General features: G+C 45.7%; 1 protein-coding gene across 3 annotated transcripts in view; it reads right to left on the reverse strand.

Moving 5' to 3' along the window:
- The window catches only part of sh3tc2 (SH3 domain and tetratricopeptide repeats 2), a 148,190-nt gene that overhangs the window by 86,994 nt on the left and 43,373 nt on the right, over window positions 1–17,823 (reverse strand). For all 3 annotated transcript variants that reach the window (XR_015079310.1, XM_085995348.1, XM_085995347.1), the window contains one exon: window positions 11,734–11,877. Coding sequence is in view for 2 of the 3 variants with exons in the window: in XM_085995348.1 (XP_085851474.1) it covers window positions 11,734–11,877 (144 nt within the window). In the remaining variant the exon portion in view is untranslated. The remainder of the gene's footprint in view (window positions 1–11,733; window positions 11,878–17,823) is intronic.

A 17,823-nucleotide genomic window follows, 5' to 3' on the forward strand; every position in this document is an offset into this window, starting at 1 on the left:
GAGGTTATGATCTGAAATTGTTGAACTCGATATTGAGTCCGGAAGGCTGTAATGTGCCTAATCGGAAGGGGAGGGGAAGATACGTTTGGTGGTGGGATCACTTTGGAGGTGGCAGAAATGGCAGAGGATGATCCGTTGAATGTGGAGGCTGGTGGGGTGAAAGGTGAGGACAAGGGGAACCCAATCGTGGTTCCGGGAGGGAGGGGCAGGGGTGAGGGCAGAAGTGCGGGAGATAGAACGGACACGGTCGAGGGCCGTGTCAACCACAGTAGAGGGGAATCCTCGGTTGAGGAAAAAGGAAGACATGTCGGAAGCACTGGTGTGGAAGGTGGCATCGTCGGAGCAGATGCGCCGGAGATGGAGAAACTGGGAGAATGGAATAGAGTCCTTATAGGAGGTATGGTGGGAGGAAGTGTAGTCCAGGTAGCTGTGGGAGTCAGTGGGCTTGTAGTGAATGTTGGTCAATAACCTATCCCCAGAGATGGAGATGGAGAAGTTGAGGAAGGGAAGGGAAGAGTCAGAGATGGACCATGTGAAGGTGAGGGAAGGGTGGAAATTGGAGGCAAAGTGAATGAAATTGTCTAGTTCAGGGCGAGAGCAGGAAATGGCACCGATATAGTCATCAATGTATCGGAAAAAGGGTTCACCCGAAATGTTGACTCTGTTTTCTCTCCACGGATGTTGAGTTTTTCCAGCATTTTCTGTTGTTATTTCAGATTTCCAGCATCTGCAGTATTTTGCTAAAATACTACACTGATCTTGTTTCCCACAGGACCATGGTATGGACACAGATGAGACAGAACAACGCCGTAAACAGTAGAGCTATACAAAAGCTTAGCCAGCCCATGGTGGGAAACAATGTATAATGTAGGGCAACACCCCTGGCTCAGAACCCTCTCAATGCTCATGATACTGGCACAAGCCATAATTGTAGTGGTGGGGATCATCATGATCTGCTACCTGAGAAAACTCCTTAGGAAACAGAACCACCATATGCGAGCCCTGAGGAGATAAACCAAATGAGGGGTCAATAAGGATATTTCCCCCTCAAGGTGGGGAATCTGTAAGAATAAAAATATATGTTTTGTATATATGATGGACTCGAGACTATTAATATAAGATGTATGTAATAAAGATGAATTTGATGTGTATGGATCTATCTCCCTGGGAGCAGAGCTCAAGGCAACGGCGCGAAACTTAACAAAGGAAACCTGCATAACAGGATAACCCCCACAGACTCACCATCGAAACTCACCATCGAAACTCAAGTGCCACTAAAAGGTGTTAACAAACAATCAACTTAATCAAGAAATGGCACCAGCTACTGCAGACAGACACATGTTCAAAGGAAAGCCAATCAAGAACTGCCATGAAACTAAGACCCAATCATGGGGTCTTAGCAACTTAGACTAGAGACAATGGGCTTAAAAAGATATAAAATAAGGAACCCAAAGGCTCTCACTCTCTCTCTCTCTCTCTGGATAACCACGCAGAAAAGCAAGAAGCCCTCCCTCTACAGACCAGACCAAGAAGCAAGGAAAAAGGCCACGTGCATTGCTTGACTCAGGGAAGTACAAGTCTGTGTAAATCTAACCCATTACCTTACTTGTTGTAATCGAGTAGAGTCATAGGATACCAGTAGGCTATTGTTTTGATGTGCATGAGTGTGTGCGTTTAATAAACTTATTCCAAATTGTTTCAAAAGAATTGGTCTTGCTGTCAATTTAATGCCAGTGAAAATAAAAAGCTTACAGAGGATCCAGTTGTCGTGGTCCATGTAGGAACCAATGACATAGGTAGAACTAAGAATGAGGTACTGCTGAGGGAGTTTGAGGAGCTTGAGTCTAAATTAATAAGCAGAACCTCAAGGGTAATAATCTCTGGATTACTACCTGAGCCACGTGCAAATTGGCATAGGGTCAAGCAGATCAGAGAGTTAAATGCATGGCTCAAAGTGTGGTATGGGAAGAAGGGGTTTTGATTCATGGGGCACTGGCACCAGTTCCGTCGGGACAGGCTCCACTTAAACCGGGCTGGGACCAGCGTCCTGGCGAATTGAATAACTAGGGCTATAGATGGGGCTTTAAACTAAAGAAGGGTCAGGTGAGGGGAAATTTAGAAACCTAAAGAGAAAGGTCAAGGCCATAGAGCAGTGTAGCGATTTGGGTAAAAATAAGCAAAGTGTGACAAGAAGGGACAGAGAGTTTAATAGTAGCAGTGCAGCAGAGAATAAGGTCAAAGCGAGAATAATGATAAATTTAAATTAAAGGCTCTTTATCTGAATGTACAAAGCATCGTAACAAGATAGACAAACTAGTGGCACAAATAGAGATAAATGGGTTTGATCTAATAGCCATTACAGAGACGTAGCTGCAAGGTGACCAAGGTTAGGAACTAAATGTTCCAGGGTACTTGATGTTTCGAAAAGACAGGCAGAATGGAAAAGGGTGGGGGGGTGGTGGGTAGCCCTGATAATAAAGGGTGACAAAAGGACAATAGAGAGAAAGGATCTCGACTCAGAAGAAGAATCAGTTTGGGTGGAGATAAGGAATTAACAAGGGGAAGAAAACACTGGTGGTGGGAGTAGTATATAACTCAGCTAGCATTTAAAGAAATATTTCATAATTCTCAACAAAAATGCATTCCATTGAGAAACAGAAACTCCATGGGAAAAGTGAGCCAACTGTGGCTAACTAAAGAAGTTAAGGATAGCATTAGATTGAAAGAAAAAGCTTATAGTGTTGCAAAGAATAGTAGTAAGCCTGAGGATTGGGAGAATTTCAGAAACTAGCAAAGGATGACCAAAATATTGAAAAAAAGGGAAAAAATAGAATAAGAGAAAACTAGCAAGAAATATAAAATCAGATTGTAAGAGCTTCGACAAGTATGCAAAAAGGAAGAGAGTAGCAAAAGTAAACGTTGGTCCCTTAGAGGCTGAGACAGGAGAAATTATTATGGGGAATAAGGAAATGGCAGAAATGTTAAACACTGCACTGCAACTGTAAGTAGAGTTCATAAAAGAAATGCAGCGTGACAGAATGGATTCGATTTGAAACACTCCTATTTAAAATGTGGACGTTTAAAACTCCATAGGGTTTTTATTTCCCATTTACTTTATAGGTTGCATCCAATATCAAGTAGACCACCCGTGTAAAGTAAACAAAGCACTTGCAGCATCGTTGGAAGCACCAACATTCCTGTTGGGAAGAGCTTTCCCGAGGTGTCTCTAGCTACTGGGTACCACTGAAAGTATGAAGAGCTGCTGCCAGTGACAACAGATCAGGATGAACTATTTGGACAAGGCTGAGTACAGGCCACCAATGCATCTTCATCATGCTAGCCTGAAGGCACCTTCCCCTTAATACTGGGAAAGGTCCCACCTAGATTGCTAAAGTAACTTGTCACTAAAAGCTGGATTTTCTCAATGGGGAGCTTTTGGAGGCAGGACTCCCACTTGTCGGGTTTTAGTCCCACCTCCATCAACTTGTGGCCAACCCACGCTATTTTCCCTTGATTGACCTTGTTAAGCCCGCCCAGCGGGCTTAGCAGGCCAATTAAGGGAAAGCCAGTTAGAGGTGATGTCAGCGAGTGACGTTTCATCTGTCAAGAGTTTTTGACAGATGAAATGTCAGTGTTTGATGGCTCTGTGAAGCTGTCAAACACTGACAATCTGTCCTCTAAGTTGAGCCCTTCCACTCAGGCTCAGTTAGAGATCTCTCCTGAGCAGAAAGCAGAAGGCTGCAGCTTTTGACAGTTCAGCGGCCATTCTGCTTTCTGTGCCGATGAGATGAGGGACTCCTGAGACCTGAAGGGATGAAGCCTGCAGGAAGAAGTAAAGGTAAGTCAAACTTATTAAAACACTTTACGCTCTCCACACTTGCACCCATCACTCACCTGTACACCGGACATCTCGACCCCTCCGACCCCCGCAGACCCACGGCTCGCCTGGTGAGGTTCGGAGCCGTCGGGAAGCCCACACTTCAGGGCCGAAAATAGGGATTCTCAAAAAAACTGTGGGATGGGTACCCACCCCCAGATTCTGCCATTTTCCCGGCAGTCCCGCCTCCTTACCTGCCTCCCCAAGGCTGGGAAAATTGCCCCCCTCCTGTACATGTGCAAGAGTTGCATGTTACAATTGCTTTAAGGTCATGTTAGCAACTCTCGAACAACTGCTCATGCACAAATCTCATAAATGTGAAGTTGTCAATTGCTGTTTAACCTGCCTCGAATGTAAATGGGGCAGATCTGTCGGCAAAGCAAACAGGTGTCAAATCAGACTATTGTAAGTGGGGCATGAGGCTGCCATCTGTGCACTGGTTAAGCTCTAAGGGGCTGCTATTTTCAATGCTGATAATAGGCTTTGGATTGCACTGTACACTCATAACATTATTGCAATGCATGGCCTTCTACAGAAATGAATTGTGGAAGGAAGTGCAGTTAAGTGTTGACATGTACTGTATCACAGGCCAATAGGATGTAAATTTGTTTCTGGAATTTAGACACAACAAATTTGTAATCTTATCTTTGCTCAACAGAAAGTGAAAAGCAAAAGCTAAATACTTCACCACAAAGTTAAGAGGGGAAAAATAATTTAAGTAAAGTGAGGTCAGATTCCCCGGTCAGGCACTCTGGCAAGGAACATCACTCACAAGGAGTGTTAGTCAGGAAATGACAGGCCGCAGCCTGTGATTTTCCATCATTCCTTGCCAGTAAGTGCCTCACTGGGGAATTAGCCATGTAGTGCCAACCAGGATGCTCTCACATACCATCAAGCTGTCAGCTCAAAAGCAGCATTTGTAGAGCCCTAAAAGGCATGTCAGTCATCTCAATCTCAATTGAGATATGGGCCTCGATATTAACCCCAACCTACCACCCCACCCCACCCCCGATGACAGGTGGGAGAGGATCGGAAGAGGTGGGGGGGTTAAAAATGTAAAAAGTGGGAGCACGTCCCCAACCCACCAGGCATGCGCCCCTGGCCATTTTTACGGTAGCGGGTAGCATGCTGTGCGTGTGTCCCGCCCTCGAGAGGTGAGACGCCTCATTAACATATTTAAGTCAGGCTCCCAAAGCCTGATATAAATTTAACAGTTGCTGGCCGGGTTTCTCAATGCTGGGGAAACCAGGCAGCAAAATGGAGGTGGGAGCTGCTGGCTCCAGAAGGTAAGTGCTTTTTACAGCACTCCATGTGGGCCAGGAGGAGCAGGAGTGTTCCGTGCAGACCCTCAAGGAAGCCTTCTGCCACCCTCTGCCGATCGCGGCCTCTCTCTCCCCCTGCCGTGAGCAGTGACCTCCACCCACAAGCCCCGATCTCTCACTCCCCCTCCCAATTGCCGGGCACCGTCCCCAAGGGTCCCGTTGGTTTACCTGCCTGGCAGCTGGCTAGCCTGTCAATTTGGCCAGCTGCCGGTTGGGAAATGGAAGAGAGAAATTATAAGGAGGTCCTGCTGTTAAATTTGGCTGGGCCTCCCCCTCCCTGGGCTTTTCGAGTTCCCCCCACACTACCATGCACCCCCGCACCTTCCCCGCCTCCCAACAACAACAACAACTTGTATTTATATAGCACCATTAATGTAGTAAAACGTCCCGAGGCACTTCACAGGAGCATTATAAGACAAAAAAATTTGACTCCGAGCCACATCAGGAGAAATTAGGGCAGGTGGCCAAAAGCTTGGTCAAAGAGGTAGATTTTAAGGGGCATCTTAAAGGAGGAAAGAGAGGTAGAGAGGCGGAGGGGTTTAGGAAGGGAATTCCAGAGCTCAGGGCCTAGGCAACAGAAGGCACGGCCACCAATGGCTGAGCGATTATAATCGGGGATGCTCAAGAGGGCAAAATTAGAGGAGCACAGATATCTCGGGGGGGTTGCGGGGCTGAAGGAGAGTACAGAGACAGGAAGGGGCGAGGCCATGGAGGGATTTGAAAACAAGGATGAGAATTTTGAAATCGAGGCGCTGCTTAATTGGGGGCCAATGTAAGTCAGCAAGCACGGGGTTGATGGGTGAATGGGACTTGGTGTGAGTTAGGCCATGGACAGGTGAGTTTTGGATCACCTCAAGTTTACGTAGGGTAGAATGTGGGAGGCCAGCCAAGAGTGCGTTGGAATAGTCAAGTCTGGAGGTAACAAAGAGCTTGGATGAGGGTTTCAGCAGCGGATGATCTGAGGCAAGGACAGAGACGGGCGATGTTACGGAGGTGGAAATAGGCAGTCTTAGTTCCCTGTAAATATCGGGCCCATGAAGACTATCATGGGGCCAACTGAAAAAGAAAAATAGCCCCTCCAAACATATCAATTAAAATAAACAAATGATGTAAAGTTCTGGCTTTTAAACATTAAAAGGGTAAATAATTTAAATGGCATTTACAATTACTTTTCACGTTAAGATTTCATTAGGAATATGAATAAAATAACTTGTGCATAACTTAGCAACATTGGGCGAGGTCAGTTACATACGCTGAAGATCTTTACTTTTAGTCAACATATAACCACAAATCTGTACAACGGACACCTTAACTCAACTGGCTTTGTTCATGCAATCTTTAGGCACAAATTCATTGGAACCTGAAATAAGCTAATCTGTAGGAAACCACATCATAAACAAAAGGAAGAAGTGATACAGTGTCCTGATGCTGATTTAAGTAAAGCAGATAAGTTCCTCCACATCAGCAGGGTGCATTGCACAGCACTCCAAAGTGGGGTGCACCATTCCCTGATCAAGGGGCAGAAAAGGGCATCTCAGGATCATTCAAGCCCTTTCAGCAGGATAATAAACCTTAGCGATTTACACTGTGCCTGAAGTAAAAACCGTGATAAAAGCCTTCACCATAAAAGCAATGACAGGCGGTCTATGAATTCTAAAGCATGTGTTACCCATCCAATGCTAGTTCATCCTTCAGTACTTCAAGGTTCAGTACTTCCTGCTTCATAACAGTGCATACAAAATACTCCCTTTAGTAATCAATTAGCTTGCGAGAAAAAAAATGTTTTTACAAATGATTTTAATTTGGCTCCTACATACAGTCGATGTGATTATAAAATCAATCCAGACTCTGGGTTAGTCTGTTATTATTTGGAGTCTTGCCCAAAAGTAACATTGCAGAATGAAGGCCATTAATGAACCTTTGGAGAGCACAGTATTCTGCTCCTGGTGAAACCTCTGGATATTACAAAATTCCTATTGGAATTCTACTCTTTTAAGTCATCGAATTGAATTGTACCTGGCAAACTATAAATTTGCTGGGACTTTGTGATAAGTTCTAAATCAAAAGTTGTGTCAACTGTAATGCAAGAGGAAATGCTTCTGTTTTCGGTAAAAATATTGTTATAAGCTCCAATTAGGCCTATTCCATAAGGCTGAATCGGAAATAAAACTGACACCTTAAATGCTGTATCAGTGTTCCAGAATGATATAGCTTTTTTTGATCAAGATCTTGGAAAGTAATTTTTTGCTGTAACCGAAGCTGCAGAAACTCGACTATCGTAATTAGAAAATCCTGCAATTAGATTCCTTGGCCCCAATTTTCGGGCAGCAGTCGGGCAGCTTTTCATGCGGCCGTGGTCCGAAAATCGCGGAAAAAGCGGGTCAGGACCCCCCCCGCCTGATTCCCCGCCCCGTCCGACTTTCGCACTGCCGTTTTCACGCGCCCCGCTTCAGTCCCGCCCGCCGCTGGTGGGACTGGTCGTCGGAGCACTAACAAGCAATTATCTGCTTGTTGAAGTGGATTTTCCCGTGCCGTTGCGACTTTGGGGCTTTCCCCACCTGAAACCCGCCTGCGGGGAACCCCGCCGATGAGAGCTGGCGTGAAAACAGCTGGCTTGCTTGCTTGCAGCAGCAGGTCGCTGAGGGCTGAAGATATTTCAAGAGGCAGCATTTGCAGGCTGCAGGACCTTGTTGATCAAGGCTTGGGGGAACTATTTGAAGCCTTAGGAGCAGCTGCAGAAAGTTGGAGCCTCACACACTTCTTCAGTGTGAGCTCCTGGGAAGACCCTCTCACCACCCTAACTCAGGACCTCCTCAACCGAGGCATCTGCTAGAAGCATGGGAGGCCTTTGGCACCTCCCCTTCCTGGCATTAGAGGATCTCCAACAGCAGAGGTGGCAGCAGCAGAACCAGGAACAGCAGGATGATTACTAGGAGCACCAGGCTGCTGCTCACTCACCTGAAGCTGCACAAGCCAGAAGGGGCCAGTGCTTGGAAGTGGCTTGAGAGCACCTTGCTGTGCTTTAGGGGGCCAGTGGGACCCGTTTCTGCACTGGCAGTCCTACTCAGAAGGACTTCCATGAAGATCTGGTTTCTCTGTTCAACAGATGGCCAACGCTCCTCAAGAGATGTCATTCTCTTATGAGCACTCACCATGTTTTCCGTATGCTGGTGAGTTATCTCCTCCATGGAGGTTGCCAACCTTTCCATGGTGCCGCGTTCATGCACCAATGACTCCACAAAGGCTCTGCTCATGGTCGCTATGGACTCCTCCATTCGCTCCACACTCGCAGCGACCCTGGAGACAAAACCTGCCAAAGACTCCTGCATCTGTGCATGGAGATCCATCACCTCTTCTCTTGCGGATGGACCCAGAGGCAGAGGGTCGAGATGCAGCGCAGCTGAGCTGAGCTGGCAGAGCCCTGCGCCCTCCGACGAGGACTCTCCGCTGCTGTCCCTGTCTCCAGAATCTGCTGAGGCTCACTTGTCAGCTGTGAAACACCAGGTGACAACACTACTCTATGTCCCAAAGGTCCCCCCGAGGTGTGAGTGTCTGCGCTGGTGCTGGGTGCGCTTACTTCTGCTGACGCTGCACCCTCAGAGGTTGGAGCTTCCTCTGAGGAGTCTGGCTGCACAGCCTCTTCCTCCTCCACAGTGAGGACGGGGGCTCTGAATGGTACTGTGGGGAGAGTAAAGGAAGGAGTTAGAGATATAATGCCAAGGTTCCTCTGGTGACTCCCAGCGAGTTGGCATCTGCTGACACCTGCATCCATGCAGCATTGGTCTCAGTGGGAGGCCTCTTCCTCCCTGACCTAGGGAAGAGGACCTCCCTGTGGGCCCTAACCCCATCCAATAATGCCTGCAGTGAAGCCTCGTCGAATTTGAAGGCAGCTCGGGGTCTGGCACTGGCCACAGCTGCTGCAGGCTCCTTATGCCATCCTGTATGGTTTATTTGGAAGCCTTCAGAGGATGCAATGCTTGCCATGGACCTTGAAAGCACCATGAATGATGACATCATACTGTGGGGATTCCTGGCTCGATTTAGACAATTAGCAAGGCTTCCCACATGCTGGGAATTAATTGGCCAATTGAGGGAAAATTGCGTGGGGCTGGCTGACACTTTTTTTATGTGTGTCAGAAACCCCACATTCGGGGAAATCCGACCATTTCCCACACAAGCCGAAAATCGGGGCCCTTATGTACCAAGCTCCCAACCTCAGCTGCAAGCACCTGTAATTCACTCAACAGGAGCATAAATTGGAGATTCACACACCTGATTCACCGATCTGCACTCCCATCAAGCAAGACTTCACGTCGGGTGTAGAGTCTGGCAACTTTGAGGCTGTGATGTTTGGGAAGGGTTGCTCGGCACTTTCTACAAGGAGGGAGAGAACTGTCTGGCAGTGAAACACCCATAGTCACTGTCACACACTTCTTAATGCTGGTTATAAAATGGTATCAAGACTCAATACGAACATGTCTTTTTACATTATGCATTCCTTATTTATGACATCCAGTGATGCCTGCAACTGCGCAATTATATGACTTGATGGAGCTCCATAAGCTCCAGTGGCTGCAGATTCCTATACCTATATCATCACAAAGGTGCTCTGGGGTGCTCTCTTTGATGACCTTCCATGGGCAATGCCATGGGAGATCCACTAGTACCAATAAATTAATGGAACTTGTAATCATCAGAAATTCAGCTAAATATTTCTAACGCTAGCGGCCATGCTTTCAAGCTCCCTAAGCTCTGGAATCACCTCCCTAAACCTTTTGGCCTCTCTACCTCTCTCTCCTCCTTTAAGACACTCCTTAAAACCTACCTCTTTCACTTGTCCAAATATCTCCTTATGTGACTCAGTGTCAAATTTTGTCTGATAATGCTTCTGTGAAGTGCCTTGGGATGTTTTACTACGTTAAAGGTGTTATGTAAATGCAAATTCAGTCTTTGAAAATTTCCCTGACCAACAAATCTCAGTAAGAAAATACACTGGGCCGAGTTTAATTTCAGGTGCACAGGCGATCAGCGGGTGGAGAACAGCTTCCACTTGTCCATTGTTACCACAATGAGGCCCAAGCCACTGTGAAGCCTGGGTTTAACTTACATGCGGTCAATGAGCAGTGGGCACCAAAGTGGCATTCCGAGACAGATTGCCGGTTGGGGAAGGCGGGAAATCAACCAGCTCCACATAGCAGCCGGACAGCAGTCAGAACCTAGTGGGGGGAGGGAGGTGATGCCAGGGAGGAGGCCTCGCATGGGCTATCAGTAGGGCAGTTTCTTTGTGGGCCTAGGAGGAGCACTCCAGCTGAGTGATCCCTTTAAGGACTGCTAGTTAAGTTGCTCACCGCCAGTACAAATGGCCAGAGCATGCACGGTGCATGACACTCCCCATTTGTACCTCAAGATTGTAATCGGGCTCCTATGTACACCAGAGCACTCCAATATGCATATTACAAGTGGCTTCCTGCCTAAATCAGGCAGGCACTCTGACCGCCCATCTCAGGACCCCACCCACGAGCCAAAGCACCAGAGTAAATGGGACAAGTGACCCAGCACCATTGTCAGGCTGCTACCACCCCATTTACAGCAGGCAAGGGCACTGAAAATCAGCCCCACTAATTACACACTGCAGGCAGATGGCTGGGAGCTTTCAGTTGGGTAATGTGACACATCACCTTTCGACCTCTTTGGAAGAAGGGACCCAATTGGAAAATCATGGATCTGACTGGCGGGTTTGGTATTCTGCAAGTGAATCTTAGTATGTTTACTTTGTGATATAAATGCTGAAAAAGCAACAAATTGAACACCTGACATTTTACATTCAGCACTGCAAAAGACTGTAAGATACATTAAAAGCAAAGTTATTCAATTGTGCAGTCTCAGTGGTGTACACATTTATGAGCTTTACTGCTGGTTGTCCTTGTTTGCCATGAGCTTCATGTTGACGCTGGAGGTGCTACTGACAACTGAATGCTCCCTTACATAAGCTGCAAAAAATTCAGAAGAGTATCTACCTGTATCTGTTATTAACTCTGATCGATCTATATCAATGTCAGGGTTCTCTAGTGCAATAGTCAGTGTGGGGTAATTACTTTCAAATTCAGATGTCAATGTACAGAACTATATAATAGCACAGAACTGCTGCTGACATGAGTGCCAACTGGCTGTTCCAGTGCTACTTCACGCATGTGGAGGGTGCCTCTTCATGATGATCTAAAGTTACACAGTTTGGCTCACTTCAATAGTGGGATAACTCAATACTCATCAGATCAGGTAAATGTGCCTTGAAGTTCCTGAAAATGTGCTAGGGGTTTTCAAATGTAACTTCACACTTTGAAAATGTGATTCAGCTTAAAACCCCAATTGCTGGAATACAGAAACGGAAAGGGATCTGATTCTGAAATTTGGATTTAGAGATCCAAATAATTATAATTGTGACTCTGTATTCTAATTCACCTGACCCTGTTCATGACAAATTTCCATATTCAGTCCCCATTCCTGGTCCAACACATCCACCTTTCATTATCTTACCTTCCTGTAACAGAAGGTCCAAAAACATCATCGACAAATTGGCTTCATTCACTTCAACCTGAATCTTCACATCTTCCACAAGAGAAACATTCAACCAGAAACGTTGGTCTAACAGCAAGTTCTCCAAACATCGACCAACAAACCCTAAGCGAATAGAGTATTAGAAAAAAAATGGGGTTAAATGCTGAGATTCTTTGTCACTTGGTGTATACATTTTTGTTAAGAAAATGGTGCACTGCACAGGCAATCTCCTCTCCTGAAGGCATTGGCTCATCCATCCTGAAGTACAATTCCATGGGTGCCCGACACCCTTAGTTAATTCAACCAAGTGGCTATGTTCCTGTGTGACCTTAAACTGTGTATTTCTGAAGACTATTCAGCCTTGGAATACATCACAGCTAAGTAGGGTCCAGTCCACAACATATGTCTACACATATGCACTTTCCAGCAGGGTCACTGGATGATGAGCAGGGGCATTGACCTGATTTTCCACCTCCCTAATTTTTGTGTGCAGGTGTGTTCAAATTTTCTGCATATTGGGGCTTGCATTGCTGCATAAACATATAGCCAACTCATTGGTTTTCACATGAGCATCCGGCCCACAGTTCCACACTGTTGGACATCCCTGAAAAAGAACACAATTAGCCACAATAAAATAATTAGCTTTGCCTCCAGTATGAGCCAGCTAAACACATATTTTGTATTGCCTGCAATATAAACTAATTAACTGTAGTCTGAACCATATCCAGCGAGGCAGGCAGGCAAATCTGCCATATGTGACTCTCAACCAAACTGGTCTGCAGTCCAACAAAAGGGGTAATGGGGAGAGACAGTACTGCTACTACCACGCCCTTCAGGGCTACCAGCATTAGAAAAGAAACCAGTTAGGTGTTACCTGATGTGCAGGATCCACACTGGTTTATGAGACGAAGATGCCAGTAACTGTGTATGAGAGAGGGAGAGCAAACAATAGAGAAAGAATGAAGGGAAGAGGGAAGGAGAGAGGGAATGAAAAAGACAGATGGAATGATGGGAGCAGCAGAGAAGGCAAGTGAGAGATACAGGTACAAAAGCGTGAGCGAGACAGATAACGAGAGATGGAATGAGGAAATGAAAAAAAGAAAAAAAGCAAGAACAATTGCAGCAGTTTCAGCATAGTCCTCGCTGACTAAATCAACTAACGTCATACAAACTTGGAAGCAAATCTGGGACCTTCCTGGTGTGAATAGCTCAGTTATTCTTTTGATTAACTTGCTGAGCCATCAAAAAAACATTATGAACAAAAAAAAAAGATGCTGGAAGTCTGAAACAAAAAAAACATAATATGCTGGAAACACTCAGCAGGTCAGGCAGCATCTATGGAGACACCAGGCTAGTTAAGCTTCAGGCACAACCCTTGTCAAAACGGTTCTGAAGAAGGTCCCGCACCCAACATGTTAACTAGTCCGATAGCAAAATACTGCGGATGCTGGAAATCCGAAATAACAACAGGAAATGCTGGAAAAACTCAGCAGGCCAGGCAGCATCGGTGGAGAGAGAAGCAGAGTTAACATTTCAGGTCGATGACCTTTTGTCAGAACCAGTCCATTCTCTCCACAGATGATGCCTGACCTGCTGAGAGAGCAGTTCTGTTGGCTTTTTATCCTTTCACACAGGATTATTGTACGAGAATTAATTGAAAATCCTGTTATCCGGAAAAACTCTTTAGTTTGCAATAACATCCCAACCCCTTTACTAAACAATTACATCACCTTCTGGAATTTTTAGGTTGGTCTTTGGCATTCTAATAAAAGAAAGTTCCAATTTTTCTGAATACTGAAATCTGCTGAGTTGAAAGCTGCCTTTACCTATCAAAAAGCAATTTACTACAGATGCTGGAAATTTGAAATAAAAACAGAAAATGCTGGAAACGCTCAGTGGGTCAGGCAGCATCTGTGGAAAAAGGAAAATGGTTAGGTTAATGTTTGAAGTCTATTGCCCTTCAACAGACCCGGTATGTTAACCTAACCTCTTTCCTTTCTCCACAGATTCTGCCTGGCCTGCCTTTCATTGTTAGTCAAAGGCAGTGAGCTTGACTGAAGGTCCAACACAATGACAATGTTACAATGTTGGTGTAAGTCCGTGTTGGTTTTGATAGCAGTCAGAAGCTGCATAAATAGATGCAGTATTTTGTAAACAAAGAATAATGCATATCTGGGTTTAAATTCCAAACAGGCACAGACAGAAAGGGAACAGGTGACCAACAGGCAGAGTACTAGGCACAGGCAGGTAGTGCAGGGGTCCCCTGTGGCCATCCCCCTCTCAAACAGATATACCGCTTTGGATATTGATGGGGGGGATGCCTTATCAGAGGAAGGCAGCAGCAGCCAACTTCCTGGCACCAGTGGTGGCTCTGCTGCACAGGACGGGAGGAAAAAGAGGGGGATAGCTATAGTAATAGGGGATTCTTTCTATTGTAAGGGGAATAGGTAGGCGTTTCTGCGGCCGCAAACGAGACTCCAGGATGGTGTGTTGCCTCCCTGGTGCAAGGGTCAAGGATGTCTCGGAGCAGCTGCAGGGCATTCTGGAGGGGGAGGGTGAACAGCCAGTTGTCGTGGTGCATATAGGTACCAACGATATAGGTAAAAAATGGGATGAGGTCCTAAAAGCTGAATATAGGGAGTTAGGAGGTAAATTAAAAAACAGGACCTCAAAGGTAGTAATCTCAGGATTGCTACCAGTGCCACGTGCTAGTCAGAGTAGAAATAGAAGGATATTTCAGATGAATACGTGGCTAGAGGAATGGTGCCGGGGGAGGGATTCAAATTCCTGGGACATTGGAACCGGTTCTGGGGGAGGTGGGACCAGTTCAAACCGGACGGTTTGCACCTGGGCAGGGCTGGGACCGATGTCCTAGGGGAAGTGTTTGCTAGTGCTCTGGGGGAGGGTTTAGACTAAAATGGCAGGGGGTTGGGAACCTGAGCAGGGAAACAGAGGAAAGGGAAACAAGGATAAAAGCAAAAGACAGGAAGGAGAAAAACAAAAGTGACAGGCAGAGCTATCAAGGGTTAAATCAAACATGGCCACAGTAAATAATAATTCTAAAAGATCCAAGAGTGTTAAAAAAACAAGCCTGAAGGCTTTGTGTCTTAATGGGAGGAGCATTCGTAATAAGGTGGATGAATTCGCTGCGCAAATAGAGGTAAACGAATATGATATGATTGGGATTACGGAAACATGGCTCCAGGGTGGCCAAGGCTGGGAACTCAACATCCAGGGGTATTCAATATTCAGGAAAGATAGGCAGAAAGGAAAAGGAGGTGGGGTAGCATTGCTGGTTAAAGAGGGGATTAACACAATTGAAAGGAACAAAATTAGCTCTGATAATGTGGAATCTGTATAGGTAGAACTGAGAAATACCAAGGGACAGAAAACATTAGTGGGAGTGGTATATAGGCCTCCAAACAGTAATGCGGAAGTCGGGGATGGCATTAAACGGGAAATTAGAGAAGTATGCAATAAGGGCACAGCAGTCATCATGGGTGACTTTAATCTACATATAGATTGGGCTAACCAAATTAGTAACAATACTGTGGAGGAGGAATTCCTGGAGTGTATACGGGATGGTTTCCTGGACCAATATGTCGAGGAACCAACTAGAGATCAGGCCATCTTAGACTGGGTATTATGTAATGAGAAAGGATTAATTAGCAATCTTGTTGTGCGAGGCCCCTTGGGTCGGAGCGATCATAATATGATAGAATTCTTCATTAAGATGGAGAGTGAAATAGTTGACTCAGAGACTAAGGTCCTGAATTTAAATAAAGGAGACTAAAATGGTCTGAGGTGCGAGTTGGGTCGGATTGATTGGGGAATGTCACTCAAAGGGTTGACGGTGGATGGGCAATGGCAAACATTCAAAGATCGCATGGATGAACTACAGAATTTGTTCAGCCCAGTTTGGCATAAAAATAAAACAAAAAAGGTGACTCAACCGTGGCTAACAAGGGAATTATGGATAGCATAAGATCCAAGGAGAGGACATATAAATTGGCCAGAGAAAGCAGTAAACTTGAGAATTGGGAGCAGTTTAGGATCCAACAAAGGAGGACAAAGGGATTAATTAAGAGGGGGAAAATAGAGTATGAGAGTAAGCTTGCAGGGAACATAAAAACTGACTGTAAAAGCTTTTATAGATATGTGAAGAGAAAAAGATTGGTGAAGTCAAGCGTAGGTCCCTTGCAGTCAGAATCAGGGGAATTTATAATGGGGAACAAAGAAATGGCAGAACAATTAAATACATACTTTGGTTCTGTCTTCACAAAGGAGGACACAAATAACCTCCCAAAGATGTCGGGGAACATAGGTTCTAATGAAAGGGGGAACTGATAGAAATCAGTATTTGTAGGGAAATGATGTTAGGGAAATTGATGGGATTGAGGGCCGATAAATCCCCAGGGACTGATAATCTACATCCTAGGGTACTTAAGGAAGTGGCCCTAGAAATAGTAGCTGCATTGCTGGTCATCTTCCAAAATTCGATAGACTCTGGAACAGTACCCATGGATTGGCGGGTAGCTAATGTTACCCCACTGTTCAAAAAGGGTGGTAGAGAGAAAACGGGGAATTACAGACCGGTAAGTCTGACATCGGTAGTGGGGAAAATGCTAGAGTCCATTATAAAGGATGTAATAGCAGAACACTTGGAAAAAAGTGACCGGATCGGACAAAGTCAACATGGCTTTACAAAAGGTAAATCGTGCTTGACTAATCTACTGGAATTTTTTGAGGATGTAACTGGTAAAATAGATAAGGGAGAACCAGTGGATGTGGTGTATTTGGAGTTTCAAAAGGCTTTCGATAAGGTCCCGCATAAGAGATTAGCGTGTAAAATTAAGGCACATGGGATTAGGGGCAAGGTATTGACTTGGATAGAGAACTGGTTGGCAGACAGAAAGCAAAGAGTTGGAATAAACGGCTCTTTTTCCGAGTGGCAGGCAGTGACTAGTGGGGTACCGCAGGGATCGGTCCTTGGACCCCAGCTATTCACAATATATATTAATGATCTGGACGAGGGAACTAGATGTAATATCTCCAAGTTTGCAGACGAGACAAAGCTGGGTGGGCGTGTGTGCTGTGAGGAGGATGCCGAGAAACTACAGGATGATTTGGACAGGTTGGGTGATTGGGCAGAAGCATGGCAGATGCAATCTAACGTGGATAAATGCAAGGTTATCCACTTTGGTGTCAAAAACAGGAAGGCAGATTATTATGTGAATGGCAATAGATTGGGAGAAGGGGAAGTGCAACGAGACCTGGGCGTCCTTGTGCACCAGTCGCTGAAAGCAAGCATGCAGGTGCAGCAGGCGGTTAAGAAGGCAAATGGTATGTTGGCCTTCGTAGCGAGAGGGTTTGAGTACAGGAACAAGGATGTCTTGCTGCAGTTGTACAGGGCCTTGGTGAGACCACATCTTGAGTATTGTGTGCAGTTTTGGTCTCCTTATCTGAGGAAGGATGTTCTTGCCATGGAAGGAGTGCAGTGAAGATTCACCAGGCTGATACCTGGGATGGCAGGAATGACGTATGAGGAGAGGTTGGGTCGATTGGGCTTGTACTCGCTGGAGTTTAGAAGAATGAGAGGGGATCTCATCGAAACTTATAAAATTCTAACAGGACTAGACAGACTAGATGCTGGAAGGATGTTCCCGATGGTCGGGGAGTCCAGAACCAGGGGTCACAGTCTAAGGATAAGGGGTAAGCCATTTAGGACAGAGATGAGGAGGAATTTCTTCACCCAGAGAGTGGTGAACCTGTGGAATTCTCTGCCAAAGAAGGCAGTAGAGGCCAATTCATTAAATATATTCAAGAAGGAGTTAGATATATTTCTTAAGGCTAAAGGGATCAAGGTATATGGAGAGAAGGCAGGAACAGGGTACTGAATTTGGATGATCAGCCATGATCTCATTGAATAGCGGAGCAGGCTCGAGGGGCCAAATGGCCTACTCCTGCTCCTATCTTCTATGTTTTTTTTAAATTTTTTTGACACCATCCTGCAAATGACAAAACACAGAGGAGTGATTTTCCAAGTCTGCGCTACGAGCGGGGCGCCTC

The sequence above is a fragment of the Somniosus microcephalus genome, chromosome 8 (assembly GCF_052327205.1).
Source record: "Somniosus microcephalus isolate GS21.2 chromosome 8, FLI_Smic_1.0, whole genome shotgun sequence".
Taxonomy (NCBI): Eukaryota; Metazoa; Chordata; class Chondrichthyes; order Squaliformes; family Somniosidae; genus Somniosus; species Somniosus microcephalus.